The 21663-nt window shown below is 35.4% G+C and overlaps 1 protein-coding gene across 1 annotated transcript in view; it reads left to right on the top strand.

The window, feature by feature from the left end:
* The window catches only part of CSMD1 (CUB and Sushi multiple domains 1), a 1068142-nt gene that overhangs the window by 217568 nt on the left and 828911 nt on the right, over positions 1-21663 (top strand). The window contains exon 2 of the mRNA XM_041477428.1: positions 2292-2508. Within this exon, the coding sequence (XP_041333362.1) occupies positions 2292-2508 (217 nt within the window). The remainder of the gene's footprint in view (positions 1-2291; positions 2509-21663) is intronic.

Genomic DNA, 21663 nt, shown 5'->3' with positions numbered 1-21663 from the left:
TGGAATAAAACTGGGAGCAACCACTGGCAGTTGACAACTTCTGCAAGTAGTTAACAAGCATCTATGTAAGGAAGCTGCTTAGTCATGGCCATGTAGGGGCTGTGAGGGCTCACTTACTACCCCAGCAATATGGAGTTTAAGAATAAAGGTTAATACAATTTATATTATGAACTTTATAGCAATATAACTATAAAGTTATTAAAGGTTAAAAATAAAGGCTAATAAAATTTTACTTTAAGCCAGCTCTAGGGTTCCCAAAGAGACTGGGACATAATTTGTTTGTCTCCACAGATGTCAGAAATGAAGTTAAGATACTGCATTACATATGCAGTTACATATGGTGTACTATATTCTTTATACACTAGAATTACAAATTTTTGCTTCTAAAATGGGGCTCTGTCTTTGACAGATTTTAGATGAATTGCTAAGATGCACTCCTTTATCAATGCAAGCCTTTCATGCCCAAGTGGCACGAAGTGGTTGTGCAGCAGCTGAGCAGCACAGCTTACAAGGGGTACTGTACATTGACTTACTGAAACCAATGCTGGAGACATGAAGTAGCTTGTTAGAGTAACAGGGCAGTGGGCTGTCACTATAATTTTCCTTTTCTGTTTTCAGAACCTCAGTTCTGCAGTAATTAAATTATTTTAAATTGTTTGTGGCATTTGTATGACATTTCCCCTGCGGTTGTAGGAAGAAGGATACAATGCATCTGCAAGTGTCTGCAAGCATGCTGATAATTTTTAGTGAACAGTACATAACTGAAACCTTCATGCTAAGTTCATGGTGTAAGAGGTTCCTTCTTTGCAAATGTTGGATAATAAAGATGTCTTATTAAAGTGAATCAAATGATAGGTATACCAAAGAAGATTTCTATTTTAAAAGTTTCCTGAATCATCACAGCCTTTTTATCTCTTCATTAGAGTTATTATATTTGAAATTTAGTAAAAAATGATTACTTGTGAGTTCTTTAGTTGTAGGACCAAATCCCTTTTATTAAATCCATCTAATTAAGATTTAGAAACCTCCTACAAAAATTTGACAGCACTTCTCTGAAAGATTCAGTGTAAGACCCCTTGCTGGGAAGTTAAAAACAAAATTGCAGTCAGAAATACTCTTCTGGTTTAGGTACAACAATAAAATATGGGATTTTACTAGTTCTGAAGTGATTAAAGTGTGGATAATAATCCAAGCATTACAGTCCACAGAATGTCCTTATATTTTTCTCTGTTCAAATATTTCATTAACACTTCTCTCCAGCTCAAAGTCAGTACAACTGTTGTGTGGGGAATTAACAAAATCAAGTAGGAAACTAGCAACAGTGTGCACTGTAAGTCAAGGTTTCTTGCTGAGGACTTCCCGTTAATGAGCTGTCATGCCCTCACAAAGCCTGTGGGATATACAAACCAGATACAAAAGCCTACTGAGTAAACCCTTAGTGTTATTTTTTGAGAATAAAAAAAAGCCCCAAAAAACAAAAAACAACTCAACCTAACCCAAACAAAAAAAGCCAAATCAAAACAAAACAAAACAAAACAAAAAAAATCCCAAAAAACCAAAACCAAAACAAAATACCAACCAACCAACCAACCAACCAACCAACCAAACCAAACAAACAAAAAAACCCCAAACCCAAAAAACCCAACACAACACCAAAAAGATCAAAACCCCCCACTTTTCTTATCACAAATCACATGGAACTACAAATATTATACCACAGGAATTTTGCTGTGTTTTCAAAGTATAGAAATCTTGATTAGTTGCAACACAAAGCATATTAAATGTGTCTGCATTTTGCTCTTCATGTTAAAGTAGGTTTCAGAACATCAGAAACTCTGATGTAGATATACATCAGATATATATAGATATATCTGATATATATATATCTATATATATATATATAGGTATAGTACTTATATAGAAACTTTTTAAATGGCATTTGTCAAAAAGCTTTGAACACTCTCTTGCCATTAGAACTGTCAGTCTGTTGAATTTATGGCATTAAGGCTAATGCTGAAATTTCACATTTGAATGAATAAGTCATACATTGTTAATACTACATAACCTTAAATAATGATTCACTGCATAAAAAGATGTTGAGTGTCTCAGAAAATCCAGCTATGGGGGTTTTTAATCCGAAGAGAAGAATGGTATAAATGCAATTTTATGTGCTGTTTGTAATCTAGAAAAAATATTTTAAAGTTAAGTTTACATATAGTTACTTATGTAAAAATATATACTGGGTGAGGGAAAAGAAAACCAACTGCAAATTTTCCTTTCTTCTTTTTCAGGTCAGAACTGTGGAGGCTTAGTACAGGGACCAAATGGTACTATAGAAAGCCCTGGATTTCCTCATGGTTATCCAAATTATGCCAACTGCACATGGATCATTATCACAGGAGAGCGTAACAGGATACAATTGTCATTTCATACTTTTGCCCTTGAAGAAGATTTTGATATTTTGTCAATTTACGATGGACAACCACTGCAAGGCAATTTAAAAGTGAGGTAAGGTCCCTTTATTCTTTCCCAATTTCTTTCTGTTGGTCTGTCTCTTTACCTTCCTCTCTCTCTCCTGAATATGTGTTCTGATGATATGTTAGATATATTGGTTCATCCCCAGCCAAGGAAACAGTAGTGCTCCAAGATCTCCCAAAGAAAGATGTTAATCTGAATTTCAGATTTTTATGGCCCTAGCTTGTATATCAGTAACATCAGTTGAACTTAAAATTTACACAGTCCAAGGTCACTTTTGATGAAGGCCCTGAGCACAGAAGTATTCCAAGTATTATTTTTTTATTTTTCTGCTGATGGAATTCAGGTTTTGTCAAGAGTCCCTTTCTTGAAGGCACCAGTCACCAATTTTTGAAAGAATTCTTACTGAGATGAGTTCAGCCATAAATTGTTTGACATTGCCAAAATTGAAATTCTTCTCCATTAAGCAGTTAGGGATCTTTAAAGGTCGGGAACTGGTGTCTCTTATCTTTCCAAATACCACTGATGTCATAAAGAGGGTTTATGGAAGCTTTTTGATTTGAAGCTTTTCATAACTTCAGGTTTTGATGCATTCATTTCATTGGTGCCTTGTTGTAAGTTCCTCAGTCATTTGCTGGATCTGGACTGCAGAGCTGGAAAGCAAACAGTGCTTTCAGTGCTGCTCTGTCATTTTCTATTCAGGCATGAGATTTATTGAGTACTGTAAAACACTGCTGTCAGTTCTGTTGTCTGATTACCCTTTTATATGCTGCTGATTTATGCTATAGTGCTAAAACAAATGTGGGAGCATCACCAATTTGTTCTGCATTTTAGTGGGTATCATCAGTGGATATTTTTGACAGGAACAATGTTCTGATTTATTGTTTACTGAGTTCAAAAAGTTCTGAAAACTTTGCAAGGTAGTACACAGCTACCAATGATTTAGATGCAGTGTGTGGGCTTCATTTACAGTACTTAACTGACCTTTAGTACTTGTATCACCTGTAAAAAGGAGAAATATTTCTTTTTCAGTCAAATGATTTTATTACCATTATCTAACATGCCTACTTGTTTTGTACTAATCTCAGTAGAAAACAGTTTAAAGGAAGAGCACCAAGAAAGCAGATATTTTATTTCTCATTGCTTGTATTTGCCATCAGTTACCTTCACAAACGGCATTATGAAGAAAAAAGCATTTGTTGGCTTTGCAGCATGCAGAGGTTAGCATAGCAGAATATGAATGACAGGTTTCTATTGACTTCTCATATCCCATGCCATACCCTTTGTTTTACAAAGAGCATTCAGAGGTGTACCCCTCTGCAGTTATGCATTTCAAGACAATTCTTTAGGCAAATATTGGAAAATTATAGTATTGGTCTTTTAGCTGACAGCATGCAGATGCGAGAGACCATCTTGGAAGTTCTGCTTCAGGGCATGCACTTCTTTTTCCCCATAGTTAAAATATTCCACTACATTTTGGGTAATTGTGGTTTTTTAGCCATCATACCAAACCTGGAGCTCTTAATTAAAAATAGCTGTGTATCTACATCACCACCACAAGCTATAACAATTAAGTGACACTCACTCCACATTTTGCATAGTATTTTTTTTTCAGCTGATACAGCAAAATTGAGTAAAAATGAATAGTACATTCAACTATTTTATTGTTCTGCCTGAAGGACCTTTCAATATACTAAATATGCACTTCTTGATCATAAAATCAAAAAAAAATCTAAACACATATAAAATGTATTGGAATGATTAGGCAAAGGAATAAATTGGTTTAAGCCATTATTGTGGAGAAAAAAAAAAGCAAAATGGGGGGGATTACATGTATATGAACTTTGGTTAGTGCACTATTAAAGCATGTACTGGTTTAAGGGATAAATTACACCTGGTAGTAATCACAGGCTATTGTAAGCTATAAGGTTGTTGAGAATTAAAGTATTAGTGGGAATAAACTAAAAGGTGCTATTTTACATTTTCCTATTTTTCAAGAAAAAAATCCAACTAGCATTCTGAAATTCTGTGTCATTCTGAGACATGTGACACAAAGTTGTCCTTAAAAGATTGCTCCAGTGGATTTATTTTTATCATTGTAAAGATCATAGAACAAAACCCAAGATTTTACACACAATATATCATTTATGTATCGATATATATAGTGTGTATATTTATATCTATATACATATATTTCATCCAGGACTGCAGCACAGGCTGGGATCTATCCATCTGGGGAGCGGATCTGTGGAAAGGGGCCTGGGGGTCCTGGTGGTCAGCAAGCTCTATGTGAGTGAGCAGTGTGCTGCTCCTGCAAAGAAAGCCGCAGGGCTCACCTGGGCTCACCAGCAACAGCATCACCAGCAGAGCTTAACAAGTCATTGCCCCACTCTGCTCAGGGCCTGTCAGACCACACCTGGAATACTGTGTTCAGTTGTGTTCAGTTTTGTGTTCAGTTTTGCTCCCACTGTACAAAAAGATGTGGACAGGCTGGAGAGGGTCCAGAGAAGGGCCACAGAGATGATCAGTGACTGGGAAGTTGCCATGTGAAGAAAGACTGAGAGAACTGGGCTTGTCCAGCCGAGGGAAGGGGAGACCTTGTCACCATGCTCCAGTACTGAAAGGGTGGCTACAAGGAAAATGGAGACTCCCTGTTTTCACAAGGAGTTGCATGGGAAAATTAGGGGGCATAGGGTACAAATCACTTCTGGGTAGATTCCAAATGGACACACAAAGAATTTTTTTTATAAAGAGAAGCATCAGCCATTGGCAAAATCTCCCCATGGAGGTGGTAGATTCCCTGGTATTGGACGCTTTTAAGATTCAGCTGGATAGGATGCTGGGCCATTTTAGTTAGACTGTGCTTTTGCCAAGAAAGGTAGGACCATACAATTCTTGAGGATCCTTCCCACCTGGAATTCTATGACTATGGTTTCATGATATATAAAATAAGAAGTTTTATGTCTTATGCCACCTGTTATGATCATGCTTTGTTGCATAATGTAGTCTTAATTCTACAGAAAAACAAGACGTTAGATAATTGCTTTCACCATACATTAGAAGCAAAACAAATATTTCGGTTCTATATTATTGAAACGTACATTAAAGCAAAAATATTGTTTTATCAGTTGATGAAGGAAGACTTCAAAGTATAACTATATTCTAATTTAATGGAGAAAAGGTACAAAATAGATTTTTCATTTGTATTTTATATTCTAAGGAAATTTTAATTTTCTATATGCAGTTAATTGTCAGCATGTAGAACTCATATGAATGAAGCAGAGATGCAAGTGGTGTGCACTGAGACAACAGTTATTTTTCAGATGTGTTCCTTGTGGATCATTTTCATATGTAAGCATTATATTCAGTGTAATCCAGGAGCTAGCGGATATTTATTTTGACATTTTTTCTTTGTCATTTGTATCAGATAAAATAGGAAATGGCTATATTTTTAAACAGAAAGAGAAATATATCAACTAGACATAGAGACACAGGTGAGGAGGCTCAGCGCAAAGGCAGATGGGAGCTGACAAAGTGACCTATTGACTGCCAGCAGATACACTACCTGACACAGACAAGTGAATTCAAACCAGACATTTTAAGAGTTTATAGATTTCAAAACTCATTTGAGGGTGGGTTGCAATACCTATTTTCCACATCTGAAAAATGCTCTTTAATTTTAGCATAACTCTTGTTACAATATATTTTTTCTATATGCAGAATTCCTGAATCAGGGATTCATAGAGAGGTGTAGGGAAACCATAACAGGAATGGATAAACAGAAAAGCACCTCTGTTGCTGAAGAGGTGGGGTGGGGTGTAAGTGGGGTGGGATGTAAGTTGGGTGTTAAGACAAAAAACTATGAATTTTACAAATGTGGTGAACTGAGACTTTCTATCTCCATCTCAGTTTATACCATAGGGGTACAATTTTTTTTCCTATGTCAAATATAGGTAAATGCTGTAATCTCTGTGTTACAATGTCTGTCAGTAAAAGTTACTCTTTTTGTATCTCATGCTTAGTTTACCTAAGAGTTAGTTGCAGATCTGTGTGATAAAATCTGAAAAAAATCTTCAGATTTTTACAGACAGTCCTAAGAAACTTTCAGACAGTCCTAAAACCTTTTAATAATAGATTCCAGATAATTTGGTTTTCTCTCACACAGCAAACCTGCTAATTAAATTATATACACTAATGGAAAGACACATACATGCAGCTGTGATTTTTTTTTTTACTGTGTGTAGATGCACATCTGTCAGTTATTTTAGACACACATAATATATATTCTTTGGAAAGTGATTTTAAAATGTTAACTTCCCTTCATGGCTTCTCAGGCCTTCCAAGCATTATTTACTTTACTGCAGCCTAACTAATAATATAATAGATGCTGCTTGTTATTACTCTTATCAGTTGAAATAAACAGTTTTCTTCTAATGGAGCAGTAATGCATATGATGAAAGTTGCTAATGTAACATAATAAAATACAGCTTACCAAAAATTTTCTGACAAGAATATATAAAATGTGTGCTTAATAGCAATATATTCCCTCTGCTTTCTTGAACTGAGCAGCAATAATAGGAATTAAATATGAATTATTCACAGTATTCACTTTTCCCTGTCTCCAACAAGCAATAAAACATACGTATATTCTGTACATCATAATCCAAGCATAGAGGTAAAACTTGAAACCTGAGCTCTCACTTGCTATTAAACCTCCTTTATCTTAACAAGCCATGATTTATCATGTATGCAACATTTTAATTTTTTGTTTGTTTTTGTGCTGTTTCTTTGTTGTTTATTTTTTGATTGTTTCTTCAGAAACCATTTCTGTCTTCCATCTCTCCAGGGTCAAGAGAACAGTGAAGCAATGATGGGGTGATTGACTTTTCTACAGAACTGCTGACACTGCAGCAGCAAGAGCTTTGTGCAGTTTAAAGTCCTTATTTATTTTTTCTTTCCCCATGAAAATGACATATGTAATTTTTTTTTAACCTTTTTATTGCACACCATTTCCTAAAAAGTACAGAAGAGTTTTGTGTGTGTGTGAGCTGGTGGCTGTGAAGAAAATAATATAGGTTCCTAGAGTAGCATTTTTCCAGCTGAAGCTTACATAGAACATAGTACAAAGTAACAGGCTAGTGTTCAAACTTTTAAACAAGATTATTGAATAATTTCAGCAGAACATTCTGGTACTTCACATATCTGTAGGAAAAGGAAAGCTGTTACTGTATATTAAACATTATTGCTGAGTTCCTGCCAGGAGACATGCCCATCAATGACTACTGTTCCCTTTTTTTTGTTAATCATCGAATCACAGAATAAAATACAGAATGGCTTGGGTTGCAAGAAACATAAAAGCTCACCTAATTCCAAGCCTCTGCAGTGGGCAGGGACATCTTCCACAAGACCAGGTTGTTCAAAGCCCCATCCAAACTGAGCTTGAATAGTAAAAGGGGTAGTGCACACACAGCCTCCCTGGGCATCCTGTTCCAGTGCCTCAAAACCCTCTTGGGGAAAGAATTTAATATCTAGTTTCCTAATATCTAATCCAGAGCTCCCCTCTTTCAGTTTAAAACAATTGCACCTTATCCTGTCACTTTTTCCTGTTTAAAAATCCCTCTTCCTCCTTTTCATATGTCCTTTTCCTCCTTCCCTTGAAGTACTGGAGGCTGCACTGAGGTCTGCCCAAAGCTTTCTCTTCTCCCAGCTGAACAACCCCAGCTCCCTCAGATTGTCTTCGTGGGAGAGGTGCTTCAGCTTTCTGATCATCTTTGTGGCCCTCCTTTAAATCAGATTTTTCTTAGGTTTTTCACCTATTAATGTATTAGGAAGAGGAAACCTTTGCAGCCCAGGGCTAAAATGTGATTCATTATACATTACATAGCTGTTTAAGGAAAGAAATCAAGCTGTGACCTGATCACCTTGATGCTGACAAATAGTTTCTGCCAATATGAAAAGAGAATATAATGGAAGGAAAGGTAATTTATGTGTGCAATACTGGCAGGTTCAAACACATGTTTGAAGTGGTTTTGGGTTTGGTTTTTTTTTTCCCCACATGTGGATAAAAGGTAAAATACCTATACACAAAATTTTAGCTTTCCAATTCAAAATCATAAGCTTTCTAATTTTGTTGGTAAGCCTTCATGATATAAAGATTTAACAGAAGTTGTACTAAATATAAAGTCAAATAAGGAGTCTTACTAGCAAGCCAGTTATTCACCAATTAGGACATATATGGGACATATTAATTACAGGTTTTATGTGGATACTAAATGATGGCCAACTAAAAAAGATTTATTTTTTTTTTGCCCTCCAAAACCATGGAATGCCCACCTAAAAAAGTCTATTTCACATTTAAGGAACTATTTTTTATTGGAGGAAAAAATAGATTCATTTAAGAAGGCAAAGGAGTGCATGAATGTATACTGTAATATTCTTCATCAGTTATTTAAAGCTTTTTTTAATGTAATTAAGTCAGCATGATAAGATGCATGTGAGACTCACCATAGTGAAAAAGTGAAAATGTAGCTGTGCTCAATTTCTTTGTCTTCTTGGAGGTAGATCTCTTTTTTCAACAGACACTGGCCATAGTACATCTTCAAAAAACATATAGCTGTTGCTTCTTTGCCTCTTCCATATTTTTGAAACTGAACCTGTATAAGTGTCAGCAGTGGTTTGATGCATTTGTATGTAGTAGTGTACTATCAAAAGTATTACAATTAAGGATTTAGAAGATGGGAGCTGGGATATGGTTCCAAACCAAACAATTTCACAACTAAACACATGATAACATTAACTCAATTACTGGTTTTAAAAGGAATTTTTATTCTTAAATTCTTTAATTTTTCAGAGTGAGGATAATTGCTTCCCTTTATTTTCTGCCATCTAAACATATATTACACATACTGAGTGCATTAAGCAGTTTTATATTAGTATTTCTGCATTTTCTGTTATGTTGAAAAGATAAGTCTGTTTTATTTTAAATTATATATGTTGAATTAACACAATTATGTATGGAAGCCCTGCTGATCAGCATTCCTAAATACTGTGTATACAATAATTATTGCAACTGTCTTTGTTCAGACATCAGTCACTTCCCTTTTCTTATATTCTGACTGCAAACTAATAATTAAATGACAGCTGTTAGAAAATTTTAAGCTGGACTCCACAATGAGAATGAAGTCCAGTTGTCAAAATCTGTCCCCTTTTGATTTGTTGCTGTACATCCTTATTGTGGGATTTTCTATAATCTCTATGTAACTGTTGTAGGTAACATTTTAATTAGTACATAACCCGTGTGCTGTGAAGGCATTTTGATGCTTGTTTGTTTTAGAATGGAAAAACATATTTTATATGCTAACTGTCAAATTAAAGGGGACTGAAAAACCTTTATAAAATGTAGTAATCATATTTCTGATGCATGTAATTAGGTTAAACTGTGAATCATGTTCTCTTACTGTCATCTGGTAATTATCAGCTTGCCTTAACTGAGCCTTGAGATTATTGACTGGTTTTGGATCACTCTGTGCTGGACAGGGATGTAGTGATCAAGGCACAGATAGAACATCAGAAATGTTCAAGCATTTGAGGCGAATTCTGCAGGCCCTTATTTCTGAATTTCTGCAGTGGAAGTTCAGCATCGTCTCTCCTGTCATCCAGTCACACACAATCAATTTCTCTTGTAAAACAAATTTTGTAGACAAGTGTTCTCATAATCTGTCTCCAATATTACTTGGAGACTTTCCTTGGTTTTCATACTGTTTGTGTTAACAAGAGTATATGCTGACATTATTAGGGGCCTTGGATTTTGACAGGTATGTTTTTCCCACTTCAGTCTAAAGTATACTCCTGCTGGCATCCAAGAGTATTCCTGTATTCATATTTGCATTTGAGTGGAAACTGTGTGTTCTCATCTCCATTCAACTCAATAAATTCATTAAGAATGCTAACTAGCCAGTGGCTAAGTGAAGCCCATATAATAAAACTTACTCTGATCATAAAGCAGTTTGAAGAGAAATTTTGATAATAGGCCCAATAAAAACCAGGCATGGAATAGCACTCTTTAAACCTTCTTTTCTGTCTACAAACCTCATGTATATGTTTCTGTCTTTCAGAAAACATGACAACTTAGAAAATAATATTTTCTTTATCTCCCACACCCCCAACACACAGACATATGCACTGCTGGGTTTTTTTGGAGAGTCTAGTGTGACCAGAATTATGAAACAAAAGCAAAGCAGCAATGAAATGAGAATAACAGATGCTGATATTAGACTGCCTGTTTATCTTAGTGGCTAAGATGGGCTTCTCTTGGCTTCTGAAGTAGAGCATGCATATTAAAGTCCTAAATAATAAAATTGTGATAATTGTAATGTAAATTATTAGAAATTATTTACCAAAAACTCCCCCTCATTTCTTGTTTTTAAGTACTTGAAATAATTCCTAAATTAATGAGACAAACTGGGGACAGAGCAGCTGGGAAGTGGCCCAGCAGAAAAGGACCTGGGTTTGCTGGTTGACAGTAGCTGAACATGAGCCAGCATATGCCCAGGTGGCCAAAAAGGCCAGTGGCATCCTGACCTGTATCAAGAGTACTGTGGCCAGCAGAACCAGGGAAGGGATTTTCCCCAGTACTTGGCACTGGTGAGGCCTCAAATCCTTTCTCTAGTTCAGGGGTCCTCATTTCAAAAAAGACATTGAGGGGCTGGAGCGAGTCCAGGGAAGGGCAATGGAGCTGGTGAAGGATCCGGAGCACAAGTCCTGTGAGGAGCAGCTGAGGGAGCTGGGGGTGTTTAGCTTGAAGAAAAGGAGGCTTAGGGGAGACCATACCACTGTCTACAGCTGCCTGAAAGGAGGCTGTGGCCATGTGGGGGTCGGCCTCTCCTCCAAGGCAACCAGCAATGGAACAGGAGGAAATGTCTTCAAGCAGCACCAGGGGAGGTTCCAGTAGGACATTAGAAAGAAAATTTTAAGCTGGATTCCACTTTACTGAAGATACGTGACATCCCCAAATTCTCTGGGCAACCTGTTCCACTGCACAATAAACAGCTTCTTCCTAATATCTAATCTACAACTACTCTCAGTTAGAAGCAATTCTGTCTTGTCCCGTCACTACATGCCCTTGTAAATAGTTTTTCTCCACTTTCCTTGTAGGCTCCATTTAGATTTCAAATTAGGTCACCTCAAAACCTTGTCTGAACAAACCCAATTCTCTCAGGTGTTCCTCATATGATCCCTTTGATCATCTCTCTGGCCCTCCTCTGGACTCACTCTAACAGGTCCATGTCCTTCCTGTGCTGGAGACCCCAGTGCTGGATGCTGTGCTCCATGTGGGGCCTTGCCAGGGCAGAGCAGGTGGGCAGAATCCCATCCCTTGCCCTGCTGTCCAGGCTGCTTTGGATGCAGCCCAGGATACCACTTGTTTCTGGGCTGTGAGCACACCCTGCCAGGGCATGTTCAGCCTCCCATCAGCCATCACCTCCAAACCCTTCTTGGCAGGGCTGTTCTCAGTTGCTCATTCCCCAGCCTGGATTGATATCAGGGCAGACCCACCTCAGGTGCAGCACCTTGCACTTGGGCTTGTTAAACTTCATGAGATTCTGGTTCCTCTTGATGACATCACATCCTTCAGATGTGTCAACAGCAGTACTCAGCTTGGTGTCACCTACAAATTTCCTGAAGGTACACTCTATCCCCTCGTCTGTCTCATTAGTGATTATTCTTTACTATACTTAAAAATTGCGACAGTTTGGTGTTTTGAGAGCATTCATCAGAAAGAAAAATGAGACAAGATCATTGCTTTGTTCGTGGGGATGAAGTAATGAAGTAGGGATTCCCAAAAGAACAGTGCAGGGACCATGTGTTCCCAGATTCGAGGTAAAGAGGACTGACATCCTTTGTTTCACAGTTTATAAATTTTCCATCATAAAATTGATTAAAATTTCTTATTAAAAATACAGGGTTTTTCTTTGCATTTAGGCTGCTGTATGTGAGAAAATTTTTCAGATATTCCTTTGTGACAATGAATGAAACATTTGTATACCTTTTTGAAATTCTGCCTTTTTTCACTAAAGGGAAGATATTGGCCCAATATTTAATAGAAGAAATTACAAACACTATTTGTCTTACGATGGAGGGAATTACTGTGGTACAAATACATTGATTAGCAGCATAATTTCAAGTATCAAAAGAGTAAGAGTTATTGGTGTTTTACTGAAAGCAAATGATTTTAAAAGAAAATTGCTTTTAAAGGTAAATATTCATTTTTTTAATGACAGAAGTGTTAACTAGAGAGAACAGTAATATTAAACAAAATTATGTTTCTAATAAAGTCCAAGGCATTTGAGTAACCTGGTCTAGTGGAAGATTCCCTGCCCATGATGGGTTTAGAACTGGACCATCTTTAATGTTTCTTTCAACCCAAATAATTCTGTGATTCTATGAGTACTTTGGAGAATTAATTTCACAGGATTTTAGTTAGAAGAAAATTCTTGTGTGCTATTAGATGTGTGAGACAAACCTGTGCAACCAAGTTAGAAAGTATCAAGGGCAGTAGTAAAGCAACCATTCTTTCACACAGTGAAACCATCATTTCACAACTGCTGTAGAGAAATAAAGATTTTAATTAATACTTCTTACATTGGTTTTCTATGTTATGTCTTTCAAAATCCTAATACCTGCCGACAAATGATGCAGTACATTAATTAGATTGCTAAATTTTGTTCAAAATTATGAAGTTGTGGTATTATTGTTATATATCAAACATCATACTTATCACTTTTGTGCCGCACATAATTTTATTTAATATTTGTAATAGGAAAGAGTTATTTACAAAATATATACCTTCTTAATTCATCTTATCTTGAAAGACGTAAAGTACTGAAAAAGATGTTTAAAAAAATGCAAAGTAACCTTGAAATTTCAAACAGTGTCACTGGATATACTTAACATTGCTCTGTACAGTAAAAGAATATGTTGCTTGGTTAAAACATACAGTGTGCAGTCATTCAATAAATGTTCCACAACATACAGAATGTGAGGCTTTGAGAAGCATGGCATTTAGCAAGAAAAACCTCTCTCAGACATAGCTTCATGTTTTTTTCTTTTAGAAATCATTGAAAATATATGGAGAAAAAGCTCCCTTTCCTTATAAAGATAAAACACCAGGCCATTAAAACACCAAGCCATCAAAATTTCCTTTGTGTGCTACAAGCACGAAAGAACAAATTGAGCATAACAAGTAAACACAAGGATCATGAATAAGATTTTTTTTTTTGTTTGTTTGTTTCTTTTTAATGTTTTAGGGCCCTTAGCCAAATATTCTAATATCATGCTGTGTGAAAAAGCTGTTGGTTTCTCTGCTTGCTGTGAGATGTTCCAAGTTTGGAAGAAACTGCCACTCTGAAAAAAAAAAATAATAACTCAACTTGCATAACTCAACACTCTCTAGTGAGTGAAGAAAAGCAAGTTATTTACATATAAAATGAAAAAATTACACTCCATCAGTGAATGAGTATCTAATATCAGATTGAAAAGGGGCCAGCTTTGGGCTGGTGCATGGGGCGTTTGCATGTGAATTCCTAACTTATAATTAAGTCAATCTCAGCATTCAGTCTACAGTGACCTAGCATTGATGACACTGAATGGAAACAAATGGACACAATTGTCTAGCAAACTGAATTTCAACCTTGATAACAGTTAAGCATCTTATTAACAACGACTAAGATTTTAGAATCTGTTTTAGAAGAGGCATAAATAAGACCTTGTAACAAAAGCAGAAACTATGGCTTCAAGGAGGTTTTGTGATAGTGGCTGCACAGCAGTGACTGAAGTTGGAGAGGTACAAATAAACAGTGATAGTGCCACTCTTTTCCCATTGTTCACAATCTCCACAGTTGATCTGTGTTTTACTATTTCTTTTCAATCCAAGGTTTCTTAAAGTTTTTGTCTTCATCTATCCATAATTTCTAAGGAAATTACTTTTGTATCAACCTAGGACTTATATGGTCCCTTTTATGTTTTACCTAACTCTTTTTCCTGGTCTTATTTCAAATTTCCTACCCATGATCTTTCCACATCTGCCAAAATAAAACTTGCCTCATACACTTAGAATAATTTGTAATATTTTTAGGAGAGAGAATCTTGTCAACATTTAAGAGACATGTAGAATTGTAAAGTTAATGCATTTGAGTGGACACAAACTAAGTCTGTGCAACTCTGCAAATTATAGACAATTATGCCCTTTTTTTAAATTCCAAGAAGCCTAGGATTCAGTGACCAAAAAAAACCTCAAACAGATTCCATAGACAGAAAGAATTTTTCATGCAAAGGGTCAGAGGAGAAAAAAGTATCTTTTACAAACTAAGCTTCCAGAACCTTTCTTTATTTGAACATTTATTCTAAATAGGACTCTTCTGAGGGAATGGAAAATCACAAGACACATGAAAGCAACGGTGAATTCCAATATATGTAGATGTGGACTGTAAGGAAAGTCCAGTTTAGAGTATCCAAAACACTTAAAGGACATTTTTTCTACTTCAAACAAAATCATAATAGAAGAATTCTATGAGAAAAATAGAAAGCCATAGCCATGAACTCTGAATCCCCTTCAAAATGCTGCTTCTGAAAGCCTGATTTTGAAACATTGCACTTCTCATGCTCCTAAGGTGAGCAAGAGCAGAGGAACAGAAGAACAGTATGTTGTTGTAGTTGTCCTAGGACTCCATTATACTACAAATCATCAACAAAATATACCATGCAGTGGTATATTTCAAGATCCAAGTTATTTCCTCCGGCACTGCAGCATTGACAAATAAGGGGTATAGTTCCAATAGATTTAAGGAAATAACTTACCTAATAAAATCAACAATAATTTAATAAAATAATTTGTGCAATTATTGAATTATATTTTTTAATTTTTAAGTAAAGCACTAATTTCTAAATTTTTAATAAAGAATACAGTGATTCATTTTACAAAAGCCAGTTTTCAACTATTCAGCATATTTGGCAACTTTTTGCTATCTGCTCAAGCTTACTTTCACAGTATCATCTTGCCCTCATTTATTTATTCTTGCTGCAACCATTAATCATAGATTCTCTCATTCTATTCATAAAGACCTTGCCAAAATGAAAGCTTATTAACTTCAGCATTTCAAGACACAGAGAACAGAAAGGAAGAGTTATTTTAATATTGGGCCTTAATTATTAATACTGTTCCACTGTTTTCTCTTTGTGTTTTGAACCCTCTCTCTTGTCACAAATGGAGAAAAGATTTTTTTCTGCACCCAGTCTGAACAAGTCTTTGTAATCGTATAAGTTCACAATAAAGGTGATAAGTTCTACTTCTCAAGAGGAATGTGTTAACACATTCTTGCCAGTAGGTTTTCGTTTCCTACCCTCAGAGTTGTTTTTGTGTGTAGGAAGATTCTGCCTAAAAAAGTATGAATGTGCTTAGCTAAAGTTTTAGCTAAAACTATTTATTTTGTTTCATGGCAATGATATTTTAGGAACCAATTTATGACTTTGAAATTACTTATTTATCTTAATTTACGTATTTAATATAACAAGAGGCATTTGATATCACACTGTGGAAGTGAATTATGATGTATACTGATACAATATTGATATCAGAAGTTTGAATTATTTAATACACAATTTGAGGTTTAATTTTCATAAGAAATTTACATAATTACCTTTTTCTTGATTTTTTCAAGTGGGTAGCTGTAAAGATGATTCCCATAAAACTTCTTTGCCTGTTTTAATAGTCCTTACTGTCAGTACTTGCATGCTGTATTGATTAGTATGAAGGTATAATAAAGTTTCTGCATTGCAGAGTTGACTCAACTGGTATTGTATCTACTCATTCAAATTTTGTATTTGAAATTATTTAATTAGTCAGCTATTTCAGTACTTCATAAAACTGTGTTTAATTTGAGGAAAAAATAAAAACCCTGAAATAATAACTCCATTACCCAATAAGCCATACTCAATGTATGGCATGATACATTACCTAATGAATGCACCTTAAAAGTTACATGTATCAGAAATTCAAATGTAAATTGCCTGAAATATACTATGTTGGTGTCATTTTAACTCAGTCTAACTCCTGTTTTCCTCAAATAATAAAAATTTTACATTGTTTCTATCATCATTTAATATAATTAATTAAAAATCTCAGTCAAACAGTCAGGTCTTAGAAGCAAACTTAGAACAAGAGATATTACTGTTTCTTAAAATATCATTTAATATCCATTTTATTGTTTGTGAAAAATAGTGTTTTCATTAATAGGTGTGTTCTCTTGCTAAATGCTGAAAGATTGTCAAGTGTCTTGGAGCGGAAAGTGTACAAGTATAAAATAGTATCGTTGTTTTCCTTTGGCAAAAGGAGATCCCATTTCCAGAGTTTTCACATTCCTTTGTTTTTTCAGAAATTTCAAATTGCTGGGTCTGCAAATCTGCATTTTCTGAGCATCTTTTAACTTTATTTATGTTTAAAGGTTTTTAGACCCCTGGGACCATAATCCAAGGGAAGCAAGCTGCTAGCACATGTGAAGCTTTCCCAGCTCAACAGTAAGGCAGTCTAGTATGTGCTAAATCAAGTCTTTTGTTTGTAATTGTAAAGACAGGTCCAATGAAGGCAGCTGTACTAACGCTAAAGTGATGTTTATGGGCAATAAAAGACACACTTTTGACGTAACAACTCTTGGATCTTTGAACAGAGGAAATAAAGTGGATATAGAGCAGGAAGTATATTACCTCAGTGATACACGTACAGCAGAGGCATTGGGGCAGGTTGTAGTGTGTACTTGTGTAAAAGATGATGAAGAGACATGTATGTCAATGGGAAATATCTTCCTGCTGCCTCAGAGAGTCGTGGAAATGTTGCTCTGCCCTGCTAGTGTTGGCAGTGCCCCAATACTACCAGAATATTTAATAGCAGAGCCAGAGCTTCTCTCCGATTTTCTGAGGCCTTTAGGAAAACAGGTGAATATTTGGGTCTCATGTTTCTCTTTTCTTCCACCACAACTACTTCAGCCATTTTTGTTTCTTACAGAAAAATGTTGTGAGATTGAATGAGCTGGATGTAGACCCACTGCCTCAAGACTGGCTCTATGTTTTCTGTAATTACAGACAGGCAAAATCACGTGATTTAGTTAATTGGATCAAGTTTATGATGGAGTGAATTTTAGAGTTCATACTTAAATGGTTTTCTTGTGAGTACATAACTTACCTTTTTTAGCAGACAAAAATAACCATTCACCTAAATTGGATAAACACCACCACATGCAAAAAGAGGGTGACAGAGCTTATAAAAAGGGTTTGTGAATTCAATAACCATACTGATAGAGTTGCCTTGAATTGGAATGATAAGCATCGCCACAATGATTTTACTGGATGATCATTTCCAGTAAAATTACATTCCAAGGATGTAAGCTGTCTTGTTTCCTGCTTCCTGAATGAAGCAAGAAACAAGACAGCTTACATCCTTGGCTTAAATTTTTTTAGAGAAATCCAGGTGTAAGGTAAATAATGAAGTACATTCCATTTAAACTTTAGCATTTAAATTTTAGCATGCAAAATTGCATGCCAGAAAACAAAGTGCATTTGTTGAATAAAGCAAATCCCTCCTTCCCATCTTCATCTTTTTTGCCTTAATCTTGACCATGACTTTCTTCTTCTGCTTTTTGCTCTTTCTACTGTAATTGTTTTCTTTTATTCATATATGTAAATTTCTCTTTAACTACCATGAGTCTAAGCTAAAGCCTAAAGTATATAGTAAGAATTTATTTGTCTCATTTACACTTGGCTTCCTCTTACCTGGGGCAAATTTACAACTTCTCTGATTCTGTCTTGCTTCCTTGATCACCTCAAAGTGGAACACAAAAGAAGTAGATTCCTTTTATTGGGGCTTAACTGCCCAGAGAAATTAAGATATGGTAAATTCAGGGGTGAATTTAGAGCATTCACTAGATGGGTGAGAACACTTGGGTTGCTCACAGGAGATTGAATTAGTTCATTGTACCTTAAGCACTGGCAGCATCACACCCCTATATGACAAGTAGAGTCCAATCTGCTTTATACAGCTTTCAATTAGGTTGTGCTCAGTGTGGCATCTTGTGTTACTAAAAAGCTTCCTGCTGGTTCAGAGTGTGAGCAGACTACGGCTTTTAGCTCTCTGCAAAATACCTCCATAGGTGTAAGTACAGAGCACCCTTAGGCAAAAGAACTTACTCTACTTTAATTAAAAAAAATAAAGTATCCAGCATTTAGTTTATAGTAAAGGGAGAAATCAGTGAAAAATAGCTAGTGTGCTTAATTTTATTGTGCACTAACACTTACTGGCAGGTAGATGGGTTTTTAGCATACAGTTTCAGAGTGTGGTTCCGTTGATATATATCCTTGCTTAAAATGGAGAAATTGGCCCTGATCCTGCTCTCCACCCAGTTCCCATGGGAATGCTTAGCCACGCTGCCTTGCACCAGCACAGTGGTGCATTTAACAAACCTGTGTAATTTGCTACACTGTCAAAAACCTCTTACTGGTTCTTCTGTCTTTATTTAAATACTTAAACAAATTTATAATGATTGAACAGAATGCCAGTTACCAGTGTAAGGTTGGAAGTGGCAAATGTCATGATAATTTGAAATTAGAGGTATGTGGAGCATTCTAGCTAGCTCATTCATCTTGTTATCCATATCCTCAGTACTTAGTAATATCAGTTTATGTGTTTAGTATTCTCATAAATTCAGAGAAAGTAGCATTAGGACACGAAATAGAAGTATCAGAAATTTTCTGACAGATTTTCATTGGAGAATACTGAAAATCATATTACTTGGACTAATAAATTAACTTTGCAAAAAAAATACCTACACATTGAGCACATTGTGGTTCCACGAATGTTTAGGACAACCTGAGACAAATGTCATATTTCAATTTCCAAACATCTCTTACCCAATTAAATTAGTGAGTAAATGAGTAAATTGGTACTGGAAATCTGATTCCCATCAATAAGCTCATTAAGTGGTGGGGAAAAGAAGATATTACTGTTTATTTTTTTTTTTACCTTGTGAAATTGACAGTTTTAAGAAAATAGGTAGAATTTGTGTTTTTAGAAGATAAAGCTTGGAAACAAGGATACTGATAAGAAGTAGCCAGAAGAAAAAGAAAATAGCTTCCATAACCAGGATATACTTTCCATACAAGCCTTCTTCCCAAAATAATTGTAATAAAAATAGTAACAAAAAAGGCTTCCTTGGTTTAGAAGAAACTTTTGCATTTTCATGTAAGTTTTTATCAACTCATTTAATAAAGTTACAAAAATATAATGTTATTTGTGAACAGGATGGTCAAATATAATATTTCAAGTACAGTACCTTGGAATTAAAACATCTCACTATAGTGGGAGATGGAGAAGTACTTAAGCTGTGCCTGACAAGGCAAGGCTTTCTCTATTACCTTTAAGTCACAGTTCCAAATAATTATTCTTTTTGTGAAGGGACCTGTCAGAGCTCTCTTAGATCTATCACTGTGAAGTGCTTTGAATAGAAATGAATTGAAAACCATCTTTACATTCTCATTTGGTGATATATTACATGGAAACTTTTGTTCTCCACTCTCTTCATGTATTGAAAAGGTGTAAAAGAATACCTTCTTTCCTCAATGTTTGGTTTTGTTTCAAATCTTTGAAGTGTAACCAAAAGCTGTTGGAAGTAAATGCTAAAGTCTACCTCTTTAAGACAGGCAGATCCCCTTAGCTTTGGTTTTCGTTATTAGTAATATGGAAGATGTTGTCAGGTCTCCCTGATCTTTTATTTGCAGGGATCCACACACCTAATGGCCTTTGCCAAACTGGTATCTTTCATGTCTGAGAGTGGGTTTTTTTTTTTTTCTTGGCAGATATAATTTTTGTACAAGCCCAATCTTCCATTTAGTTTACCAGTCTTTCATCACAATATTAACTTCCATAAAACATCATCATATGGAGGAAAAATACCTGAGAAATCATGTGTATGTGTCAGCATTCTTCTGTATTATACTTTAGAGGGGTTTATGAGGTAGGGGTTTTTCAGTCTGGTATTCATTTACTTTTGTATTGAACTTTTGCAACTATTCTTGGTTTAAATACATTTCATGTGGACAGTCATAGTTAACATGAGATTTATGGGACTGACCTCCAGCAGTCTTCTCTCCCACATCATCAGTGGAGACCTAGAAAAAATATCAATGCAATAGTCTATTTTTGGGCCACTGGACTTTGGAAGATGAACTTGAAGAAAACGACTTCTAGCTGAATATCTTTGAAGTTCAAAGACACCTGAAAGCCTACTGCTTCTGCTAGCTGTCAAGAATAGCTGAAAGGAGAGGAGCAGGCAAAGACAGGAACTAAGAACCAGGGAATCTGAGGTTTATTACTGAATCCTCTAAAACATTTCGTGACTTGATATCACAAACTTTTTTTTGTTTGTTTGTTTGTTTGTTTTTAATATGAAGTACATGGTCAAGATATTTTTTTTATTTAAAAATTTAATTAACTTTTTTGAAATACCTTCCCAAATTGAAAGATATATATATAGCATAGCTTTAATTTAGTCTTCTCAATGTATTTATACAGTGGCAATGTAGCACAAGTACATAAAGGCTTTACATGGTCAAGGATCACTTTGAAAATCTGATGCAAATTCACAGTTAAATTGTATGTAGTCTCTAACACAAGAAAGTGAGAGAGAGTAAGTGTCAGTGGCAAAAGAGCAGCATCCAAATAAGTGGATGAAATATCACCAAGTTCATCTAAATAATTTTTCCCTGCACTCTGAAATTCTCCCAAGGGTATACAGAGAAGTTAATTCTTATGGAAAGAGAGAAGTTTATGGGACCCAAAATAGTCATTGCTTTTTGGAAACAAAGATATTTTCTAAAATATGGTCTTTTGTTACTGTTGTTTAATGTACACAACTCTGAAGAGCCAGTCTGGAAATAATCCAGGAGTATCTGTCCTGGAGTAGAATATTCCCATGTTAGCTTAAGGAAACAGAAACCTATTTAAAGATATCAGTGTCACAATCCATAAAATCACTGGTTTGATTTTCAAGTAATAAGTTTTGATTTAAACTTAAAAAAAACCAAAAAGTTTAAATCAAAACTTATTACTTGAAATAAGTATCAATCAATATCAATACTGATTCTTGAATA

The sequence above is a fragment of the Pyrgilauda ruficollis genome, unplaced genomic scaffold, assembly GCF_017590135.1.
Source record: "Pyrgilauda ruficollis isolate IOZ18807 unplaced genomic scaffold, ASM1759013v1 scaffold40, whole genome shotgun sequence".
Classification (NCBI taxonomy): Eukaryota; Metazoa; Chordata; class Aves; order Passeriformes; family Passeridae; genus Pyrgilauda; species Pyrgilauda ruficollis.
This window is presented reverse-complemented; position numbering and strand designations above follow the sequence as displayed.